Below are 19297 nucleotides of genomic sequence, written 5' to 3' on the forward strand. Positions count from 1 at the left end.
CCCTGTATTGGCGGGTAGCCATATTTTATTTAGTCGTTTTCTGAGCTGAGCTGTAAAGTGTTTGGACACAAAATAATTTAATTTTTTGCATTTTTTTCCTCGCAATGTGATGAAAATCATTGTGTGTATCACGGACTGTAAGGGGATTACAAACTCGGGTCATTAAAAGCCATCCGCCTCCGGCGTAGGGCTTCTAATATACTCTCGTTAGTAATCCCCTTCATACGCCCGTTAATGCACAATGTACTATTGTTACTTCTTCGGGACCAAATCGTTAGACATAATCTAATTTAATGTAATCTTAACGGAACAAAGGTTACTTTGTATGATAATGAAAAAGATGAAACAAATGTAGATGTACACCAACCTAAGCAGGCGTTGTCATTCTCATCCAGCAGATAGGTGCGGTTGTCGACAGCGTCTGAACATGCCATGCGGAAGTAATGTTAGCAAATGAATTAAATAATTATATTAGTCACGATTTCTTTGATTGCAGTTCACAAGAAGATGAAAAATATTAAAGTCCGCTGTTTGTTTGAAGGTAATATTACCTGACTTTCATATTTTTCATGTTCATTCAGTGATACACCTATTCATTATATCATGCGCATGCATGGTAGAACGATTAAAAAAAAACATTAATCGCATCTTGAAAATCAAACCGTCATTAAACAAAAATTATCAATTCTCAAAAATGACGCAGAAGCATTCTAACACATAGTTTAATTTTGCGAACTGACATATTATGTTAAGTGACGGTTTGATTCTCAAGGTGCGAAATAATTCAAATAAAGGTTTCTGAAATATCCCCACAAAACGAGTAGGACCGGGAAAAATGAATATGAGAGAAGCAATGAAAATAATGAAATAATTCGAACTTCGTAACGTGCCGACCCGCTTACGCTAATATTATTTAATACGAGAGTGAGAGGGACGGTACGATGCGAACTTCGATTTTGTAGTAGCCCCCCAGGTAAAATCCGTCGCTTTGGGGGCCATCAATAAAGTACAGTTTGATTAATTCGAGTTGACACTTGACAGATGGGCGTGCCTTCAGTCAATTTTCAACTTTGACGTCATACAAATAAAGCCATGTTTAGTATACCGCTACCCACGTTTACAGATTATGTAAAAACTATTTTATTTGTATGACCTCAAAGTTGAAAATTGACTGAAGGCACGCCCATCTGTCAAGTGTTAACTCCAAGTAATCGTACTGTAATTCATACTAATTTTGACCATTTTAACCCCTCCCCCCCCACGGTATCGTATCGCTATGAAAATCAATGAGGTCATACGTATCGCTATGATCTGTGTCACAAACCGCCTAAAATGTGTTACAATTTATCTTAGAGCAAGGGAGTAGCCATTCGCCGCGTTCCCCTCTGTCAAAGTACAAGCCCAACTGGGCATGCGAATTTTATAAAACAAGGCGCGCTCGGATTTCAAACTAGACCGAATCGAGTCGCGCGAGTGAACGCTGCAGTGCTTAAAATGGCGAATTGTTCAGTTTACTGCTGTAAAAAAAGAGATCTGGGACATCAAGCTTGCAAAAAGATGGTGTTACATGTCACATGTAAGTAAATTGTTATCGTATTATTGCTATTTAATTACATTTAAACAAAAAATAATATTTATTGTCGGATTCGTTTACCAACATTGAGTCCGCGAATCCGTACAAATTTGGGTTCGGTCAAGCGATAAACCCGACTTTTCGCCGATGAACAACAAGTGATGTTACTGTCAATGTGTGAGTTTTGAGTCATCTGTACACGAAATATTAGTGTATTGTTGGATTATTTATGTGTTAACGACGTCATTAGGTACAGTCAATTGGCAGTTTTGTTTTTGCATGTACGTGTGCGGAACTGCACTTGTGTGCACATTTCCCCCGCAACAAACGCCAGAACTATTTTAAAGGTAATCTACCGCTAAGGCTACTCCCTTCCGGTAGGAAGCCCGCGTATTTCCGTATTCCGGATTCTATCGCGCAAAGAAACTCCAAGCATAGCTCTCTCCATAGCTATGGAGAGCTCGAGTTCGTCCATAGGTCGTTCTAATACGTACCATCCCCTAATAGCGTCAGATAGTGCGGCGCGGGCACCGGGGTGGCGGTGAGGGTGATGTTGGGCGAAGTTTTGTCTCGGAGCGCGGTCACGATCTCAAGACACTGCCGGAACGACGGGCGCGCCTCCGCCGAGTAACTCCAGCACTTTTGGAGGAGCTCGTAACTGGGAATAAAGAATCCAAGTCATAATCAATCAAGCCACAACCCACTGCTGAGTAAAGGTCTCTTTATTATTGAGCCATTTGCCCGGTCCTGTGCCAGTCTCATGCACATTTAACCAGCCGACTGCTAGATGGCGTCTGCCCACCGTTATTCGACCCAATCATTCAGTCAAAATGTCTATGAGTAGGTATATTCATTTTATTTAGGCTATAAGAAGCACTTATAAATGTCAAACAATTTACCACCGGTTCGGAAAAACCTTATTTTTTGACCAAACCATATTTTTTGACCCTCCTAATGCGTTTTTGTCAAACTTAAAACCTAAAATTTGCTAAAAGGGGCTCCGAAGCGAACGTTTCGTGTGCTCTGCCTACCCCATTTGGGAATACAGGCGTGATGTTTGTGTGTGTGTGTGTGTGTGTGTGTCTAATGCAGTCAGGGAAAATGCAACATATCTCTTTAATCATAAACGAGTATGATTGTTTGTAAACAATGAGACAAAGCTGCGACCCGGTATTTTACTTTCATGGCCCGATAACGGTAAAAATTCAAATATAATAGGTATACATATGCTATGTGTTAACTTACAAGAGTGAGGGGCAGTTGGGCGGGCGGTCAGGCGTGCCGCCGGCGCGGACGTAGCCCAACACTTGGCGGTTCGTACGAGCCGGGTATGGCTGCTGGCCTAGAGATAAAACCTGAAAAAAAAAACAATATTAATAAAAATCTAGGCTGGCTGACTGGCTCAACCCCTTGGACTATACTTCGTTTTTTAGCATTAGAAAGAAGGCAAGCGATCTTGACGTGTCTTTTCATTGAAAAACACTTTTGAAAAATAAGTCACAGCAAATATGTAATAATTAGCAAGGACATATGATCATTTACATGCTTTTGGTCTCATAAGTAATAGTTACTGTTTTTTTAAACGTATTTCAACCAAAAGACTCGTCAACATTTTTTACCCTTTTTCTAATGCTAAAAAAAGCGAAGTATAGAGTTGGAGATGTGCAGCCGGGTCTTTTAGCCAGTGAGAGTTCGACCATAGTAAAAGAGGACAAGTAAGTCCACTCCGTCCCTTTAGGAGACTTAACTGCCTGCTCCGGCGCGGACGCTTAGGGTTGTCGACGTATATTTTAGATTAATTACCTACCGGCAAATAATTTTAGTACGAAAGTTAACTTAAAATTGTCTAATGTCTGTGTCTAGAGAAACCAGTTAGATTCTATGCCGTTATATTATTATTAATATATTATTTATAAATTCGCCGGAATGGTGATGGCAATTGTATACATACTACTCATGTTTACCTACACATAATACTATAACTATATTGTTTATAGGTAGGCAGGTATCTATTATTTTTTTATGTGTCCTTGCACGAAACTACTACACTACACTTATATACCACTAATTTACAACTATACCTAATACAAAAAATACGTACATACATTGATTTACGCGTACTAAAAGTACGAGTACGCGAACGTAAAAGGTGATCATCTCGCGAAGCGAGTGCAAGACGAGCGAACTAATATAAAATCGAAACGTACGGCACCGACGGCAGCGCAGCAGGGCTACTACGAAACCCGAAACTCGAAGTTCGTATCGTACCGTCCCTCTCGCTCTCGTATTAAACAGTATAAGTGTCGAGGGACCGCACGACACGAACTTCGAGTTTCGAGTTTCATAGTAGCCCTGCCTAAAGAAAACTTAATCCTCCTTAAATTATCAGTGTGTGCGTGCGGTGGGTGCGTGCGTACCGGCGCCAATCGGCGCGCACACATTTAAGCCGCGCGATGTCATTTTGTTCGTAGTGAGCCTACTTGGCCTCTTTTACTATCCTACCTTATACCTTATACAGTCGTCCATAACGGATTTTTCCTAACTGCACGCCCCCATCTCTTATAAAATACCTCAATTTAAAAACTAAAAACAAGTCAACAATAGCCAGGACCTAGTCTTTGGCCCTCAAAGCGACTCATAAAAGCCTTAGACTTATAAAAGCTGAAATTTTGTTTTGATTCCCTTTATGAAGACGAAAAAGAATAAGATGGATTTTGGGACATTTCTAATTGTATAGCGAGTCCAGCAGCGGGGACGAAATCGAGGGCCTAAGTTAGTTGAATTAGCGTACTTTAATATGATAGCCTGAGTACCTACAAAGCTTGAGATCTCGGGTTCAATCCCCGGTCAGGCAGATATTTGTATGAATAAGACAAATGTTTGCTCTCGAGTCTTAGGTGTTTAAATAATATTTAAGTATGTTGATCCGCCTATTGCAGCGCCATCTATAGTTCATTTGCTGAGCTAGATGGCTTGCTAATTTAATGATTGATTGATGCCCCTTGAAAACCATGCACCTCATTAGTTCCAAAATAAAACACATTGTGGTGGCGCTAATATCGCGCATCAATATAAATAGGCATTCGGCCTCGAAATAAAAACACAAATATCTAACCGTTCTTTCATTTAGGGCACCCAATTTTACAGTCCTAAAAGTCTGTTCTAAAAAACATTAAAAAAAACATTCCCGTGCAACTAAAGGCTAGTATATTATCTGGTACCTCCCAGCAGAGGACGCCCCAGGCCCACACGTCTGACTGGCAGGAGAACACGCCGTCCACCAGACACTCGACTGCCATCCACCGCACTGGCAGCAAACCTGAACAAACACCATAAGTTACAAGACGTATTACATTAGTGTTTACCCACTTTGCACGAGTAAATCAATGATATTTTTCAAATATCTAGTGGTTTCACCTATGGCCTCTCAAGCAGAGGATCGTGGGTTCACACCCCAGCACAGCACCTCTTGAGTTCTTCGGAATTTATGTGCGAAATGACATTCCAAATTTACCACGAGCTTTACGGCGAAGGAAAACATCGTGAGGAAAACTCCACACACCGGCGAAGCAATTTAATGGTGTGTGAAGTTCCCAATCCGCACTGGGCCCGCGTGGGAACTACGTCCCAAGCCCTAAGCTCTCATTCTGAGAAAAGGCCTGTGCGCAGCAGTGGGATGCACACAGACTGGGATGACGAATGATGATGATGATGACGACTCTATTTATAGTACAAGCCTCACCTTCCCCTTCCTTCCTGTAATAGTCATTCTTGTAGATATCCCTCGCCAGCCCGAAGTCCCCTATCTTGACGACGCGGCCGCCGGCGCGCGGCGCGACCAGACAGTTCCGACATGCCAGGTCGCGATGCACGAAATGCATCTCTTCCAGGTAGCGGCAGCCTTTCGTGACGTCCACGCACATGTTCAGGAGATCCAGGAGAGTCAGCGACTCTGACGTGTACTGTGAACAAGCAAACATAAAACCGGAGGGTTACTTTGAAATACGAAGTTCGTGTCATACAAAAATTACCGTCCCTCTTTTGAACATGAAACTACCTTAAGACTCAATCATATTATGAATGATATTGTACCGGATAACTCACGTCTAAAATCTATCTCTTATTTTCCTATTACTTACTTTACTAGCCGCAGCTTCGCACGCGTAAACCTTTAAGTAAGATCTGACAGTTGAATTGAAATTCCGGGATCTGATTAAATTCCTATAGGAATTCCCAAAAAAATCATCGTGGAATTTATTAACTTTGCACATAAAATATCTGGGTCAAATTTCATGATTAAACTTTTGAGAAATTTCGAGATTTTTTTTCCAATATATCGGGATAAAATGTAGCCTATGTGTTATTCCAGATCTCCAGCTATCTATACATACCAATTTTCATACTCACAAACTTTCGCGGTTAAAATGTAAATAAGATAGGTAAAACGCACCCCACACCTTGTGTCGGAGGGTTTATAGATAAATAAAGCAAGCCCTTACCAGCGAGGCCCTCTTGGCCCTCAAATAGCTCAGCAAGTCTCCGCCCTCCATGAGCTCCATAATGATGTAATGCGGATCGTTGTCGAGGCACACTCCCAGCAGGCGAAGTATGTGTTCGTGCTTGAAGTTTGACATCAGAGCGGCCTCTTTTAGGAACTCGTTTTTCTCCTGATCTGTCGCACCTTTGCGTAGCGTCTGAAGATGGAATGATGGTTATTATTGAAATAAATTTATTGAACTAAACGGGACTTGTTTAGGCATCAAAGTGAGATTAAATTTGTGTACATTTACTATTTTTATACATTAGAGTCAGTTCACGCTGTGGAAAGCGAGTGTTAAAAAAAATCGTTTCTTTCAGACCACAAGAATCCATATCATAAAATTAAAAATTATTGTTGTTAAAATTACTTTAAAAAATCTTAAATAAAAGCAAATAAAATGACATAAAACCCAACTAACGAGACCGTAAGCAATTATAAATTAAGTATTAAATTATTGCATTACAGTATGAAACCGCACTGGGGACGTATCTGAATATTTATCGAAAATTAATAAGTACCGTAAAACTACACAACTATAGTACAGGGCCCCAACTTTAGTCCAGTGAACTTGTCAAACAACATCGTAGCTGCGTCGACTAGTAGCGACGTCTAGTTTATTATTTATTACTATTATCATTCACTGACGTATGTAGGAACTAGTTTCTTGCGTATCCAATAGATGGCCAACGGATTCAAGTCAGTTGGTTGCTTGCTGGAAGAACCGGTATAAACGTGTCGTTTGAGCTCCGCAAACTTTTATTCCCAGATAGTGGTTGAAGCGACGATATAAACTCTGTGTTGGATTCAAATGGAAGGTATGTTTCTTGGATGTAATAAATATATAGTTTATTGTGAAAATTGCAAGATTAAAAAAAAGTGTAGGTTTTTTTTTGTAATCTCGCCCTTGGGTTCCAACTATAGTACTAACGGATTTTTGGACCATAATTAAGTCAACTTATTTTATTCCAGAAAATGACGTCACGAGATAAAATGATGAGAAGAAAAATAGGTGGGCGAGCGTATAAGTGCTACAGCGATCGCCAAATGGAACTTTGTCTCATGGATATCACAAAAAAAAACACTAACACATCGTGAAGCTGCTAATAGTTATTTGTGTCACAAGGGAGCAAAATGGTGTATTTACGGCGAGGGCGTAAATTTAATCCAGAATGTAGCGAAGGATTCTAAAGTAGAATACTAAGCGTAACGAGGGATTCAAGTGTTAGCGCCCAAGATGAAAATAATTTTGCTCCCGAGTGGCTCATACAACTTTTCACATCGAGCATTAATAAACTTGAAAAAAATAATTCTAAATATTATTAAAGAACAACCAGCATAGAAAATGGCGTGGCTTTACAATTATCAATTTCAAAAAATGGCATTTGCAATAAAACACTTCGAAAAGCCTTGAACAGAAAAAATGCACTTTGCTCCCTCTCGCCAGGGAGGAAAAGTTACTTTTCTGAAGGAGAGGTGTGAAAAAAACCTAGGAGCTCTACATATTCTATCGAATGAATGAGATTGTTTTCGCGATCGAAACGCCATTGAAATTAGGCACAAAGCGTGCATTGTTCCATGTACCCGAAACTCGAATCTAAATGGGGCAAGCCAAAAAAGTAATACTCATTTTCTAGTTCTTTACATATGTTATAAGTATGTAGTTGATTTTTATAAAAGATTTAATTGTAATTTAATTACTTACATTTGTTACTTCTTGTTTAAGATAAAATTAACGATTTAAAAGCATTTATTAAAAATTAAAAAGATCTCAAAAACTGTAATTTCTTAAATACAAAATTTTGCTAATAAATAATACTTTGATCTCACTTTTTGTGTTTATTTTTATAGTACAAATTTAGAGGTATTAAAATAAATCACCCAACTATAGTCAAAGATGCCATAACATGCGATTTCTATAGGATTTATAATCTGGCCTATTGTTGTCAAAATACTATACAACAATAGTCCAAAATTAATTAAAAAAAAATATATATATTAAGTCAATACTTTAACTTGTGACTAATATTTATTAACTTAAGGCGCTGTACGTAGTGAAAACTACAATTTTAGAAAATATTTTAAATATACTTACACAATACTTAAAACTGCAATTTTTTTATATGTGTATTTTCAGTCTATTAGCTAGTTTTTGACTTCATCAAAAACACGATTGCTGACAAAAACCTCGATAGATTATTTTTTTTTAAAAAAGCCTTCATTTACACGTTAAACCAAATATTATAAAAAATATTATGAATATCAACACAAAATTTGCTTTATTAAATAGGATTTTAGTAGATTTAGATTTATGCTTCATAGATTTTCAATAGGTTGAGTACATCAATCATACCAATTTATTTCGTCTTTGGCAAAATAAAACGGTTCTAGCGCGCGGCGGCGGCGAAGTATTGCCCAGTCGCCAGTACACGCGTGTACGTAGTCGACGACGGACCTGTGCACATTTTTCTAACGCGCTAGTACTACTTTTGAGAGCAAATAATATGGGTAATCGCAGTATTAAAAAAGTTAAGCGAAAGAGGAAACGCATAAGTGAACTCAGAGCACATATGAGAAGCATAAGAGTACCTAAACGGTAAGTACCTACCACACACTAATCGACCGGCCGGAGTCGGGCCGAGTCAGCAGGGCTACTACGAAACTCCAAACTCGAAGTTCGTGTCGTGCGGTCCCTCTCGCTCTCGTACTAAATAGTCAGTGGCGTAGCTAGGTAACCTAGGGCCCTGGGGCAAATAAAAAAATGGGGCCCACTGCTATCAAAACTGGTAAGGTTTTTTGAAGTAAAATCATTATATATACAAATACTTTCTAAGCAACTTTATCATCAGCTATAAAGCAGAATTTCGAGGGCCCCCTGAGCTTGAGGGCCCCGGGACACTGCGCCGCCTAGCCCCTTGGTAGCTACGCCACTGTAAATAGTATAAGTGTCAGAGGGACCGCAACCCACGAACTTCGAGTTTCGTAGTAGCCCTGCTGAGCGGATTTCACATTCGTACTACGACCGCAAGCTGGTTGGCGCTCACGGATGCGGACGGCTTCGTCCAAATTCTACCGCGACTGCCATAGGTACAAATTGTAGGCACGTTGTATAACCTATACTACTCACAGCGAACATGCGGCGAACCTTGCGGCTACTACGAAACTCGAAGTTCGTATCGTACCGTCCCTCTCGCTCTCGTATTAAATAGTATAAGTGTCAGAGGGACCGCACGACATGAACTTCGAGTTTCAAGTTTCGTAGTAGCCTTGCTTGATCCCTTTGGCAGTTTCACTGACATTTCTGATAGTGACACAACAGTTTAAATTTTCTCATTTTATTGCAGGCAAAGGTTAATATCTTGCATTCAGCCAAGTTATTTAACATAAATTATTTTAATAAAATAAGATGGTCGCATTTGGTTGCACTAGTAAATTATTGACAAAAACATACACTCCAACTGGAATCCGGCTGCAAAATGGGAGTTATTGCGCAGTTAGTGCAACTGCATCAGCACTGCACCCGACTGTCAGAGGACTGCCATTTTAGGCAATCTGAGTGCAGTTCTTACGCAGTTCTGATGTAGTTCTGAACTTCGGAGTTTTGAACTTCGTTTCTAAAACCTCTTATTGAAAAAATAAATAAAAAAAATGGAATATCTGTCTTGCTCCTCCGCGAATTAGTGAGGCCAAGTCGTGGAAAACAGCTACGTGTGTTGGAAAAAATGTTTTTTCATGCAACTCTCTCTGCCAAGTTTCTTGCTGCGCATTTTTCTTGGCAATGATGGTCTTTCCGAAAGCGCTAGTAGTTTAAAAAATGACGTGTAAAAGTGCCCATTGCGGCCTATTTACTGAATAAACGATTTGATTTGATTTGTTAAAAGTGAACAGACAACTTTTTCTTTACTGTTTTATTATATGTATAGATTTGCCTAGCTTGTAATCTAGATTTTCAGATTGAAATAAAATTGTTTTTTTTTTATTTGTATTGATTTACCTATGTATTTTCATTTCGTCTGTCTACCTATTCAGTCTTAATGTCTATCCATTACCTACATTACAAATTAAACTGTGGGCATGAAGAGGCATAAAATATTTCTTTATTACCAAGACTATTTACATTAAACGAAGAATTTCTTAATTAAACCGAAAATTGTGTAATTATAATTTTAACGAAAAATCCGGAACTCACATTAACCAGAATACGGATACGAACAGAATAAGGCCGTCAACGGGCTGCGTGACAGACGCGCGGGCGTTGCGCTGGACGCCCCGCATTCGCCTCCGCCGCGTCGTCTGCTTCACCCCCTCAAATACCGAAAATTCTTCTATAAGCGCGCCTTAACACATTTTCCTTTATCTAAAGACATAACTAAGACTTAAATATGTCAATCCATTCGTTAGAGGCAAAAGCACAAAGTTGAAACCTTACGATTCGGTACCATAGTTGTGTAGTTTTACGGTATAACTAATGTTAAAAAGTCGACGGTCAAAATATCGAAAGTAGATTAGGTTAGATTAGGGTCGATATTTTGACCATTTTCGATATTCAGATACGTGCCCACCGCAATTGAATCGGTCAGTAACAACACCAAAGTCCAAGAAAAAAATCTAACAGATCCAAAGGTTAATTCAGCAAAAGTGCACTTCCGTATTCGGGACGTTTTGATACCTGAAATGCACTATTTAGGGTTCCGTAGCCAAAATGGCAAAAACGGAACCCTTATAGTTTCTCCATGTCTGTCTGTCCGTCCGCGGCTTTGCTCAGGGACAATCAATGCCAGAAAGCTGTAATTTTGCACGAATATATATGTAAACTATGCCAATAAAATGGTAGGTATAATAAAAAAAACAAAAAAAAATTTTTTATAGAGTACCTCCCATAGAGTGGGGGTGGTTTTTTTAAGTTTTCTTGAGAATTATTACTAGTTTAAGAGTAAATATATTTTTTTTTCGTAATGGCTACGGAACCCTATTTCGGGCGTGTTCGACACGCTCTTGGCCGGTTTTAACCCTTAACACCAGCTTTTAAATACAGCATTTACCTTAACAGCAACTTTGGTGTCAGCTGAACTGCTGTCAATATGGCGGGCGACGCCCTCGAACACCTCTCCGAAAGCGCCGGACCCCAGGAACTTGGTAAGCGTGATTTGTTCGCGCCGAATGTGCGGCAGGCTCGCTAATTCCGCGTCCGACGGACAGTGGACGCCCTGGCAAAGAAGGTACGGTCAACGACTTTAATTCATGAGACACCATGGGACCATTTCTCAGTGACATCGCATTAATTAACAAGGAAAATACTAATGACTTTTCCTTTGAAAAGGTTCCATGGTGGCTCCTTGACCGTACAGTATCGTAAGCCTAGCAGGCTATTAATACAGGGTTAGTTCTACTTATTCCTACTTGTATTATAATTATAAATGCGAATGTTTGTATGTGTGTGTGTTTGTTACTCTGTCACGCTAAAACGGCTGGTCGGATTTGGATGACATTTGGAATGCAGATAGCTAGACATCTGGAATAAGACATAGGTTACTTTTTATCCCGATATTCCTACGGGATAGAGATAAAAATTGGTAAAATCTCAAAATATCAACCGCTGAGCTTAGAGTCATCAAATTAGCCATGGTTGTTTTTCATATGCTATGAAAACCATAATGTAAATTTTGGGGAATCCCGCAGGAATTGAGTGAAATCCCGGAATTTCAATTCCAATTCTACTGCTGGATCTATGATTTACGCGTGCGAAGCCGTGGATAAACACTAATGTTAAATAAGCTAATCTCTTAGAAAGTTCTAATCAGTCTGTCAGATTATCTGAAAATATCGGACACGTATTTTCTTGTCAATTAATCAAAAACTAAAAAGATGAAGCGCGTCAAAGTTCGAGAGGGGGGGGGGGGGGGTGACGTCACGCCGTGTTAAAAACTATCGCACGCATACTAGCCCGAGCAACAGGTCTCGGTCTTTTTGAGCTGATACTGCTTGTCTTTAAGTGATTTTCTGGACCAATATCTAAGCTTAAGTATACATAAGTAGTTGAATAAATATAAACACAATACAATGTTGACAATGAAATTTTATAGTAGTGTCAGCAAAAGATTTTTTATTTTTTTACCTGATTGTATAGAATGTTGGTGGAATGCCGGATGGGCAGCTGCCGCAAGGTCGCTAGTTCGACGTCCGGGCCACGTCGCGTTGCGTTTAGCATTTGGGCTTCAAGAACTGTCTTCTTTTTGCTGCGGCTGTTGTATGCTGGAAAAATATATTGGTGATAGATGGGATCGCAATATATGCGCTGTGTCATGTGTGGACTGTTTAAGTGTAAGCCGCATCTAGGACGGCAGCGGGTCGGGTCCGGAGTACAGCGGGCCTATTTACGTGGCGTTATATGAAAAACACCATACAGCGGCGCCCGCGTACGACCCGCCCCGCTTGCCTTATATACCGAACAACGTCCAAACGAGAAAAAAAGTTCTAATAAAATCACTCTAATAATTGAGCGCGCTTTATTCTACGTAAAATACTAAGATTTGCATAAGTAATCCGCGGCACGGCTAGTGGCGCTGACCGGCGGCGGCGCGGCGATAGTGGCGTACATTGTAAATAGCATGACATCTCGCTCGCTCTCGTGGGCTTTTACGGGGCTTCCAAACGTTAGTTTTGCAAATATCTATGTATAGATACAATATGTAGCACTTTCTTTGCAATTTTGAATCTGGCTTACGGTGTGAAGTTTGTTGCGTTTGGTTTGGAACGCGAGTGCGCGGGCGAGAAACTAACTGCATGATTGTTTATTTCGAACCGTGGGCCGTAGCGTAGCGTTGTGATTTGATGCAATAATTTCAAAAAATAAATAAATACTTAGGTATTCTGGTTTTAGTGCGGTGTAAAGTGCAGTGCCTGTGGGAGAGAATGAGTTCGGAAACCGACCAAATTGTCCCTTGTGTGGACTCCAAGTAGTGTATGTCTGTAAAATTCTATCTAGTGCCTTCAGTGCGCTTTGGTAAGCTCGTCCAAACTGAAGAGTTTACGGCAACAAGATGGATGTAGGTACATTAAATTATAAAAAATACTAAAACATATTTCTCGGCTTGCCATAGTCTGATACCCTGGCCACACTGCGCCCCGCGACCGCCGTCGGTGTGATTTCGTCTATACGTAGCGACGTAAATAGGTCCGCCACCCTCCCGACCCGACCCCCTGCCGTCCTAAGTGTGGTTTACGATTTAAAGGTAGCCCACGCTTTCCCATTGGGAAGAATTGAAGTAGGCAAATGTGAGAGCATAGCTTTTCGATTTCTGGCTTTTCTAATTAATACTTACTAGACCCTTCTTGTTGGACCTTAAAATCTGTCTTTTTTTTTCGTCGGCTGTAGGTACCTCAAAAAACTGTACCTAAGTGCAGATTGGTCTAACATATACAGTTGGGTATGGCATGGTCTCTTAATACCCTTAGTACCTTTTTGTTTCCAACCTGTATAAATGCGCACCTTTACTATACATACGTAGCACTTAACTTACTATAAAATACGCAAGCGGCAACGGCGAGCACAAGCGCAGCGAGAGCGGCCACAGCGACCGCGAGCGCGGCGGGGTGGGGCCTCAGTGAGGGCGCGAGCGGCGCCGCGTCCAACTCCGCACCCGCCGACAGTGGACCCCACCCGTAACTGTTCTTTGCTTGTACTAATGCTTCGTAGCCTTCGGAGACTTCACCTCCTTTTATGAGCCAGTACGTATCTAGATAACAAAAGTTTCGAGTTAAGATCGTTTAGACATTTCTATTGCTAAAAAAACAAAGTTTACGAATATTATAACAGCCATTACAGGTCAGTTTTACGTAAAAATAAAGCACATGTTCTGCTGTATACACCAGTCCTTATCGCAGACTATGTATATGTACATTCCTTTCGCACTTGCTAGCCGGTTAAAAAGAGACTTAATCGTACTTTATATTTGCGAATAACGATGTACTGCTTAAATTCGTTCCACATACCAGTGCCATTATGAAGCAGTTCCAATCCCTCCCTCACTATGCGCTGCTTCATTTCTTCGTCTACGTCGCTCGGCAAGTCACTTGGTAGTAGTTCCGATATGTCTTTTGTCATGTTGTCGTTAGCATGAATCAACCTGTAAAACGATATAAAGCTTAGAGAGTAAAATACTTTTTAGAGCATATAAGAACAAAACACTAAATAGCTTAGTAGACATTATTAAAAATAATTCAAAGACGCACGCATTTTCGGTAGGTACAGTCAGCATTAAAAGTAGCTATACACTTTCGTACTCTGTCGTTTTACAGCCACGTACTAAACTCCATGCAAAATTGTCAATGTGTCAATGCGACAGAGTTCATTATTGCAATTTACTGCATCGATTTGTGGTGTTCAAATAAAAATTATTTGTATTGCTGTATAATTGAGAAGGCCAGCGCTGTAGTTTCCACGTGGGCCCATTTAGGATAAACTTAATGGTCTGATTGTGATTTTATAATACCTGATTGTACCTGAGTGCGTAGCGTAGGACGTCCACCAAGGAAATGGACGGATAACCTAGTTAAAGCCAGTTCACGGTGTAAGGAGGCCGCTTCCAATCAAAGCAATTGGAGTCTATTCTATAGGTGAGGTCTATATTTATTTTATTTTATTTTTTATTTTATTTATTCAGAAACAAACAGTCTCTTATAGCTATATATATTACAGTAACATTTTTATGAGAACTAGACTTACAGTTTCCTAAAGGAAATATTGAAACCTTACAATTATACTACATAAAACTAAATACTTTACTAAATAAAGCTGAAGCACCTTTACATACAAAAACAAAGTTAAATTATATATACTTAACATACTTATTCAATGAAAGCTAAACCTACTCACATTCTGCTATACACTGCAAAGACTGTCTTTTAAACCTACTTAACTTATTACTGAAAATATCCAGATTTACATACTTATCATTATACAACCTACACGCTCTTTTTATAAAACTATTGCTCGCATACGAAGTTCGACTACGGGGGATATGAAAAAGAGGTTTCTTTCTGCAAACTCGCTCACGACGACGGGGTACTCTAAAGGAAAGGGATTGTAACAATGAAGGGGCCTCGATATGATTATTTATGATTTTATAAAGAAGTAACAAGTCAATACGTTCACGACGATGACTTAAAGAGATAATGTTTTGCCTTTTCAAGGCGGTGGCATAATCTAAATATTCATTCGAGGTACGATACTCAATTGTCTTAACAAACTTTTTCTGTACTTTTTCTAATCTGTCGCTATGTGTTTTATAAAGTGGATTCCATACTGCACTACCAAATTCTAATCGACTACGGACATAACTATTGAATAGTACCTTTAACGTCAAAGACCTCTTAAAAGGCTTTCCTACGCGCAATATAAAACCCAATTGCTTAAAGGATTTACTTAATATACTATCTAAGTGAGGAATAAAGGTAAGCTTAGAGTCCATAATTACACCTAGATCCCGAATCTGATCAACACGGCCTAGCTCTCTATTCCGAAGTTTATAGTTAAAATCCACATTAGTCTTTTTCCTACTAAAGCTAATAATAGAACATTTATCCGGATTTAAAAACAGGTTATTTGAGGCACAATAGGTCTCAAAACTATTTAAATCATTTTGTAATGCCTTACAGTCATCTTTATTGCGAATAATTCTAAAAATCTTTGCGTCATCGGCATATAAAAGCATATTTGAGTTTTTAATGCATTCAGTAATGTCATTAATGTACAGGATAAATAATAATGGTCCCAAATGAGACCCCTGTGGAACACCTGAAGTAATGGATCTATACTGTGAAGTAAACCTCCAATAGTAATGATGATGAATACCTGTGCGCAGGCCGGCCCCACACGCGGTAGTGGTCGACAGTGGCACCGTGGTTGTCGGGCTCCGTCCACCACGCTCGGAGCACCCGCTCGCCCAGGGCTTCGACTCGGAGTTCGCCCGGCGGACCGGGGACGTCACCTGTGCCAAAAAAAACTTGTAAAAAATGTGAAAAAAATAAAATATTGATTCGTGACATTACGTATATACTTAAAATAAAATACGTATCACGGTCACGAAATAATCCCAAATCAGCATGTGCAGCAACAGGTACTTATTTTAAGTTCATAAAATACAGGCAGCCAGTAAATAATACGGTTCTTATATGGGCCCCATTTTTTTTGTTTTCGCTAGCGTTTAAAGCTCTGAGATCTTTTGCCTATAACAGACTTGAAATCACAATCGCTTTCGGAAAGAGAAAGTGAATAGAAAGAGATGGTGAATGCGATTGCAAACGTCAGCGCGTTAGAAAATACGGCATCAGAGGGTCTACATATTGCGCAACGTTTCTGACACGTGATCACAACCAAATGACCGTTTTTGTATTTGAATAGACCCTCTGGTCACAACGCTGCTGAGTATTCAAATCAATAATCAAGAGTTTATACACTCACCTATAGTCTCATAAACAAAATTGTAGTCGAGTGGCCAGAAAAACGGCGGGCCGGTGGGGTCGTACTGCAAGCGTAAGCGGAAGCGGTACGGAGTGCCGGGGCGCAGGCCGGTCGCGGCCCACAGCCCGTTGCCGTCCGCGTCGGCTGCCGCGAGCCACGCGCCGCTAGACGCGGTGCCGTCAGAGTATTCCACTTGATACCTGAGTAAATGAGCGTTGTTTAAACAAATAATTGTAACATAAGTAAATACAAAAATAAATGGACTGCTAAAATCATTACCCTTCTTTTTGGCTTTGCCGAAGTCGGGTAAAAAGAAACCTATTTCATGCCGATTGAAATGGGAGCAAACTAGAAGTGCACACGCCCAGATGAAAAAGGAAAGAATTAAAAAAAAGAGTTCTGGGGTAAGACAATAAAAAAACGGCCTAATTGATAATATTTTCCTTAATAACTGGATAAAAACTGTTAAGATAGTTTTGATCTACTTCAACTGTTTTCAAAATATTAAAAAAGCGTAATACTACCACAACAAAGAGTAGAAATTAAAAATAAACTGAAATGCTTATAATTTTGTACGCTGCTTACTAATGCTTATAATAATATTTTTCTCAGTTGTTTTTGTAGTTTATATTGTATATTTATAATATTTATAAGTATTATCTATCGTATCTTAGTTTGAGCTCAGTATTAGTAATATCCAAAATAAAATAATTTTTTACGTTTTCTATCCTCCTCCGTGTAAAAATCTGACAGTAAGTTACGTCTACTACTCACTGATGCAATTTATAAGATGTAGGTTTCGGCCACAAAACCAGCAGTTTATACGCCTCAGCAGAGTACAGCGCAAGCGGAGCGGGAACGGGGTAGGTCTTCAATTTCAGCGGGACAGAATCTACCGCCACGGCGCTGTGGTTGGACTGCGCCCTTACCCAGACCGTGTAAAGCGTGCTAGGGGAAAGGCGCATCATATTTGCGCCGCCGCTTTCAGTCACCACGATCGTGTTGTGCTCTAAAATGTATGAATACTTTAACTACTTTTCAAGAAACGCCAGCAACACAGTATACTTTTTATAAAGTTTCACATTATATATTGCAAATATACGGCTAAAGGTAAGCAGAAAGAGCTTTATCTTTTTTTTGGTTAGTAGGTTGTGCCCGGATTAAATTAAGTGCCAGTTTTAGCTCTGCCAGCGCCCTGGGCGAGATTTCCAGGGCGCCCCCAACTTTTGGGAATTTTCTAGAAGGTATAGGCTTCAGGCGCCCCTTTAAATCCGAGGCGCCCTGGGCGGCCACCCCACCGCGCCCTACCCTAACGCCGCTACTGATTAAATTTAGCACCAAATTGACAACAATTGACATTGTACACTAATATTTTGACAAGCTTTTATTTAGCTTGCCCTGTTTGTTGGGTCAAATCTCCTAACATGTCGAGCTAAAATCCATTTAAGACGTAAGTTATCCGGGTCAATATAATTTAATATGAGTGAGTCTCACTGTAGTTTCATGTTCAAATCTTGCAAGTTAATTTTGACCCTTTTGTAAGTTCGATGACAATGTAAGTACAATCAACAAAAAGTACAATTATCAAAAAATCTTGTATTAAAAAATTATTTTTTAACAGAAACTTATTAAAGTTATTGTTACCTTTGAAGTTGTGTTGTAAAGATGCGTCTTCGGTTCTCCAATGTAGCTCATACCACAACCCAGGGTCCGGTGTCCACGTGACTCGGGCTAACACTGGACTCAGCACTATGCCAGTTACATCTCTAGGCGCCATCGGTGCTAAAAAACAGATAAACATAGTATTAGAAGAACATCAATTTCTTATATGTATGTCTAATATACATACATATCGAAAGAAATTGACTATTACTAAATGCATTAATAATAACTAAGGCCCGGAATTTTGCGTGCGGCTATTGACAGATTGTAGGGAGAGAGCACCGCTTCTTATCGATGTTATCGACAAATCGATATTTTTTTTAAATTTATGTTGTAACTTTAATACATGATTGTGAATATATTTTTGCTTGGAATATTATTATAAAATACTTTATATGAGCTATGGTAAGAACTAAAGATTACAAAATAATATTTTCTCTTTTATTTTATAAAAGGGTAGGCAAACAAGTAACGTAACGTTAAGTGGTCTCAGAGGGATGTTTTCTCAGGTTGTAAAATATAAATGTATTCGTAAACTTAAATTAATTTAAACGGTTTAAACTTTCCGATATTTCGAATTTTTTCATCATTGACTGCTGAAATTAGTACGTATCATCGAAAAGTTCGAGGTTTTATTTAAAAACTATTGATTTGTCGATAACATCGATAAAAAGCGGTGCTCTCTCCCTACAAACTGTCAATAGTCGCACGCAAAATTCCGGGCCTTTATAATAACTTATGTATGCAAGCAAACTCACAACATCAATAAAAGTTTGAATTTCGGTTCAATTTTTATTTGCTAGATGTTGCTTGTGGGGGAGGCCTATGTCCAGCAGTGGACGTCAGTTGCTTGTGCAAGTTTTACTCGCTAACATAGTTAGAGACCCCACAAAAATATCTACAAAATGTTTTTGTGACCCTCAATTGTCTTTTATAATACTTTAAATTGATATTTATTGATATAAATAAACTAGCTTTTGGCCGCGACTCAGTCTGCGTATAATTCAAATTTATAGTAGGTAGTAAGCTTTTTCAGCTCTTTAATTGAATAAAGCTTTTCCTA

The 19297-nt window shown here is 39.4% G+C and overlaps 1 protein-coding gene across 2 annotated transcripts in view; it reads right to left on the reverse strand.

The window, feature by feature from the left end:
* The window catches only part of sev (receptor protein-tyrosine kinase sevenless), a 58303-nt gene that overhangs the window by 1450 nt on the left and 37556 nt on the right, over nucleotides 1-19297 (reverse strand). The window contains exons 24-37 of one of the 2 annotated variants that reach the window (XM_074099315.1): nucleotides 18217-18354; nucleotides 17347-17581; nucleotides 16573-16772; nucleotides 15964-16099; nucleotides 14103-14236; nucleotides 13631-13846; nucleotides 12226-12362; nucleotides 11153-11317; nucleotides 6073-6267; nucleotides 5316-5535; nucleotides 4795-4892; nucleotides 2819-2928; nucleotides 2068-2231; nucleotides 368-421 (exon numbers count right to left, since the gene is read on the reverse strand). In XM_074099315.1, the coding sequence (XP_073955416.1) occupies nucleotides 368-421; nucleotides 2068-2231; nucleotides 2819-2928; nucleotides 4795-4892; nucleotides 5316-5535; nucleotides 6073-6267; nucleotides 11153-11317; nucleotides 12226-12362; nucleotides 13631-13846; nucleotides 14103-14236; nucleotides 15964-16099; nucleotides 16573-16772; nucleotides 17347-17581; nucleotides 18217-18354 (2202 nt within the window). The remainder of the gene's footprint in view (nucleotides 1-367; nucleotides 422-2067; nucleotides 2232-2818; nucleotides 2929-4794; nucleotides 4893-5315; nucleotides 5536-6072; nucleotides 6268-11152; nucleotides 11318-12225; nucleotides 12363-13630; nucleotides 13847-14102; nucleotides 14237-15963; nucleotides 16100-16572; nucleotides 16773-17346; nucleotides 17582-18216; nucleotides 18355-19297) is intronic. The other variant, XM_074099317.1, reaches the window with a different exon arrangement.

Source organism: Choristoneura fumiferana, chromosome 16 (genome assembly GCF_025370935.1).
Source record: "Choristoneura fumiferana chromosome 16, NRCan_CFum_1, whole genome shotgun sequence".
Classification (NCBI taxonomy): Eukaryota; Metazoa; Arthropoda; class Insecta; order Lepidoptera; family Tortricidae; genus Choristoneura; species Choristoneura fumiferana.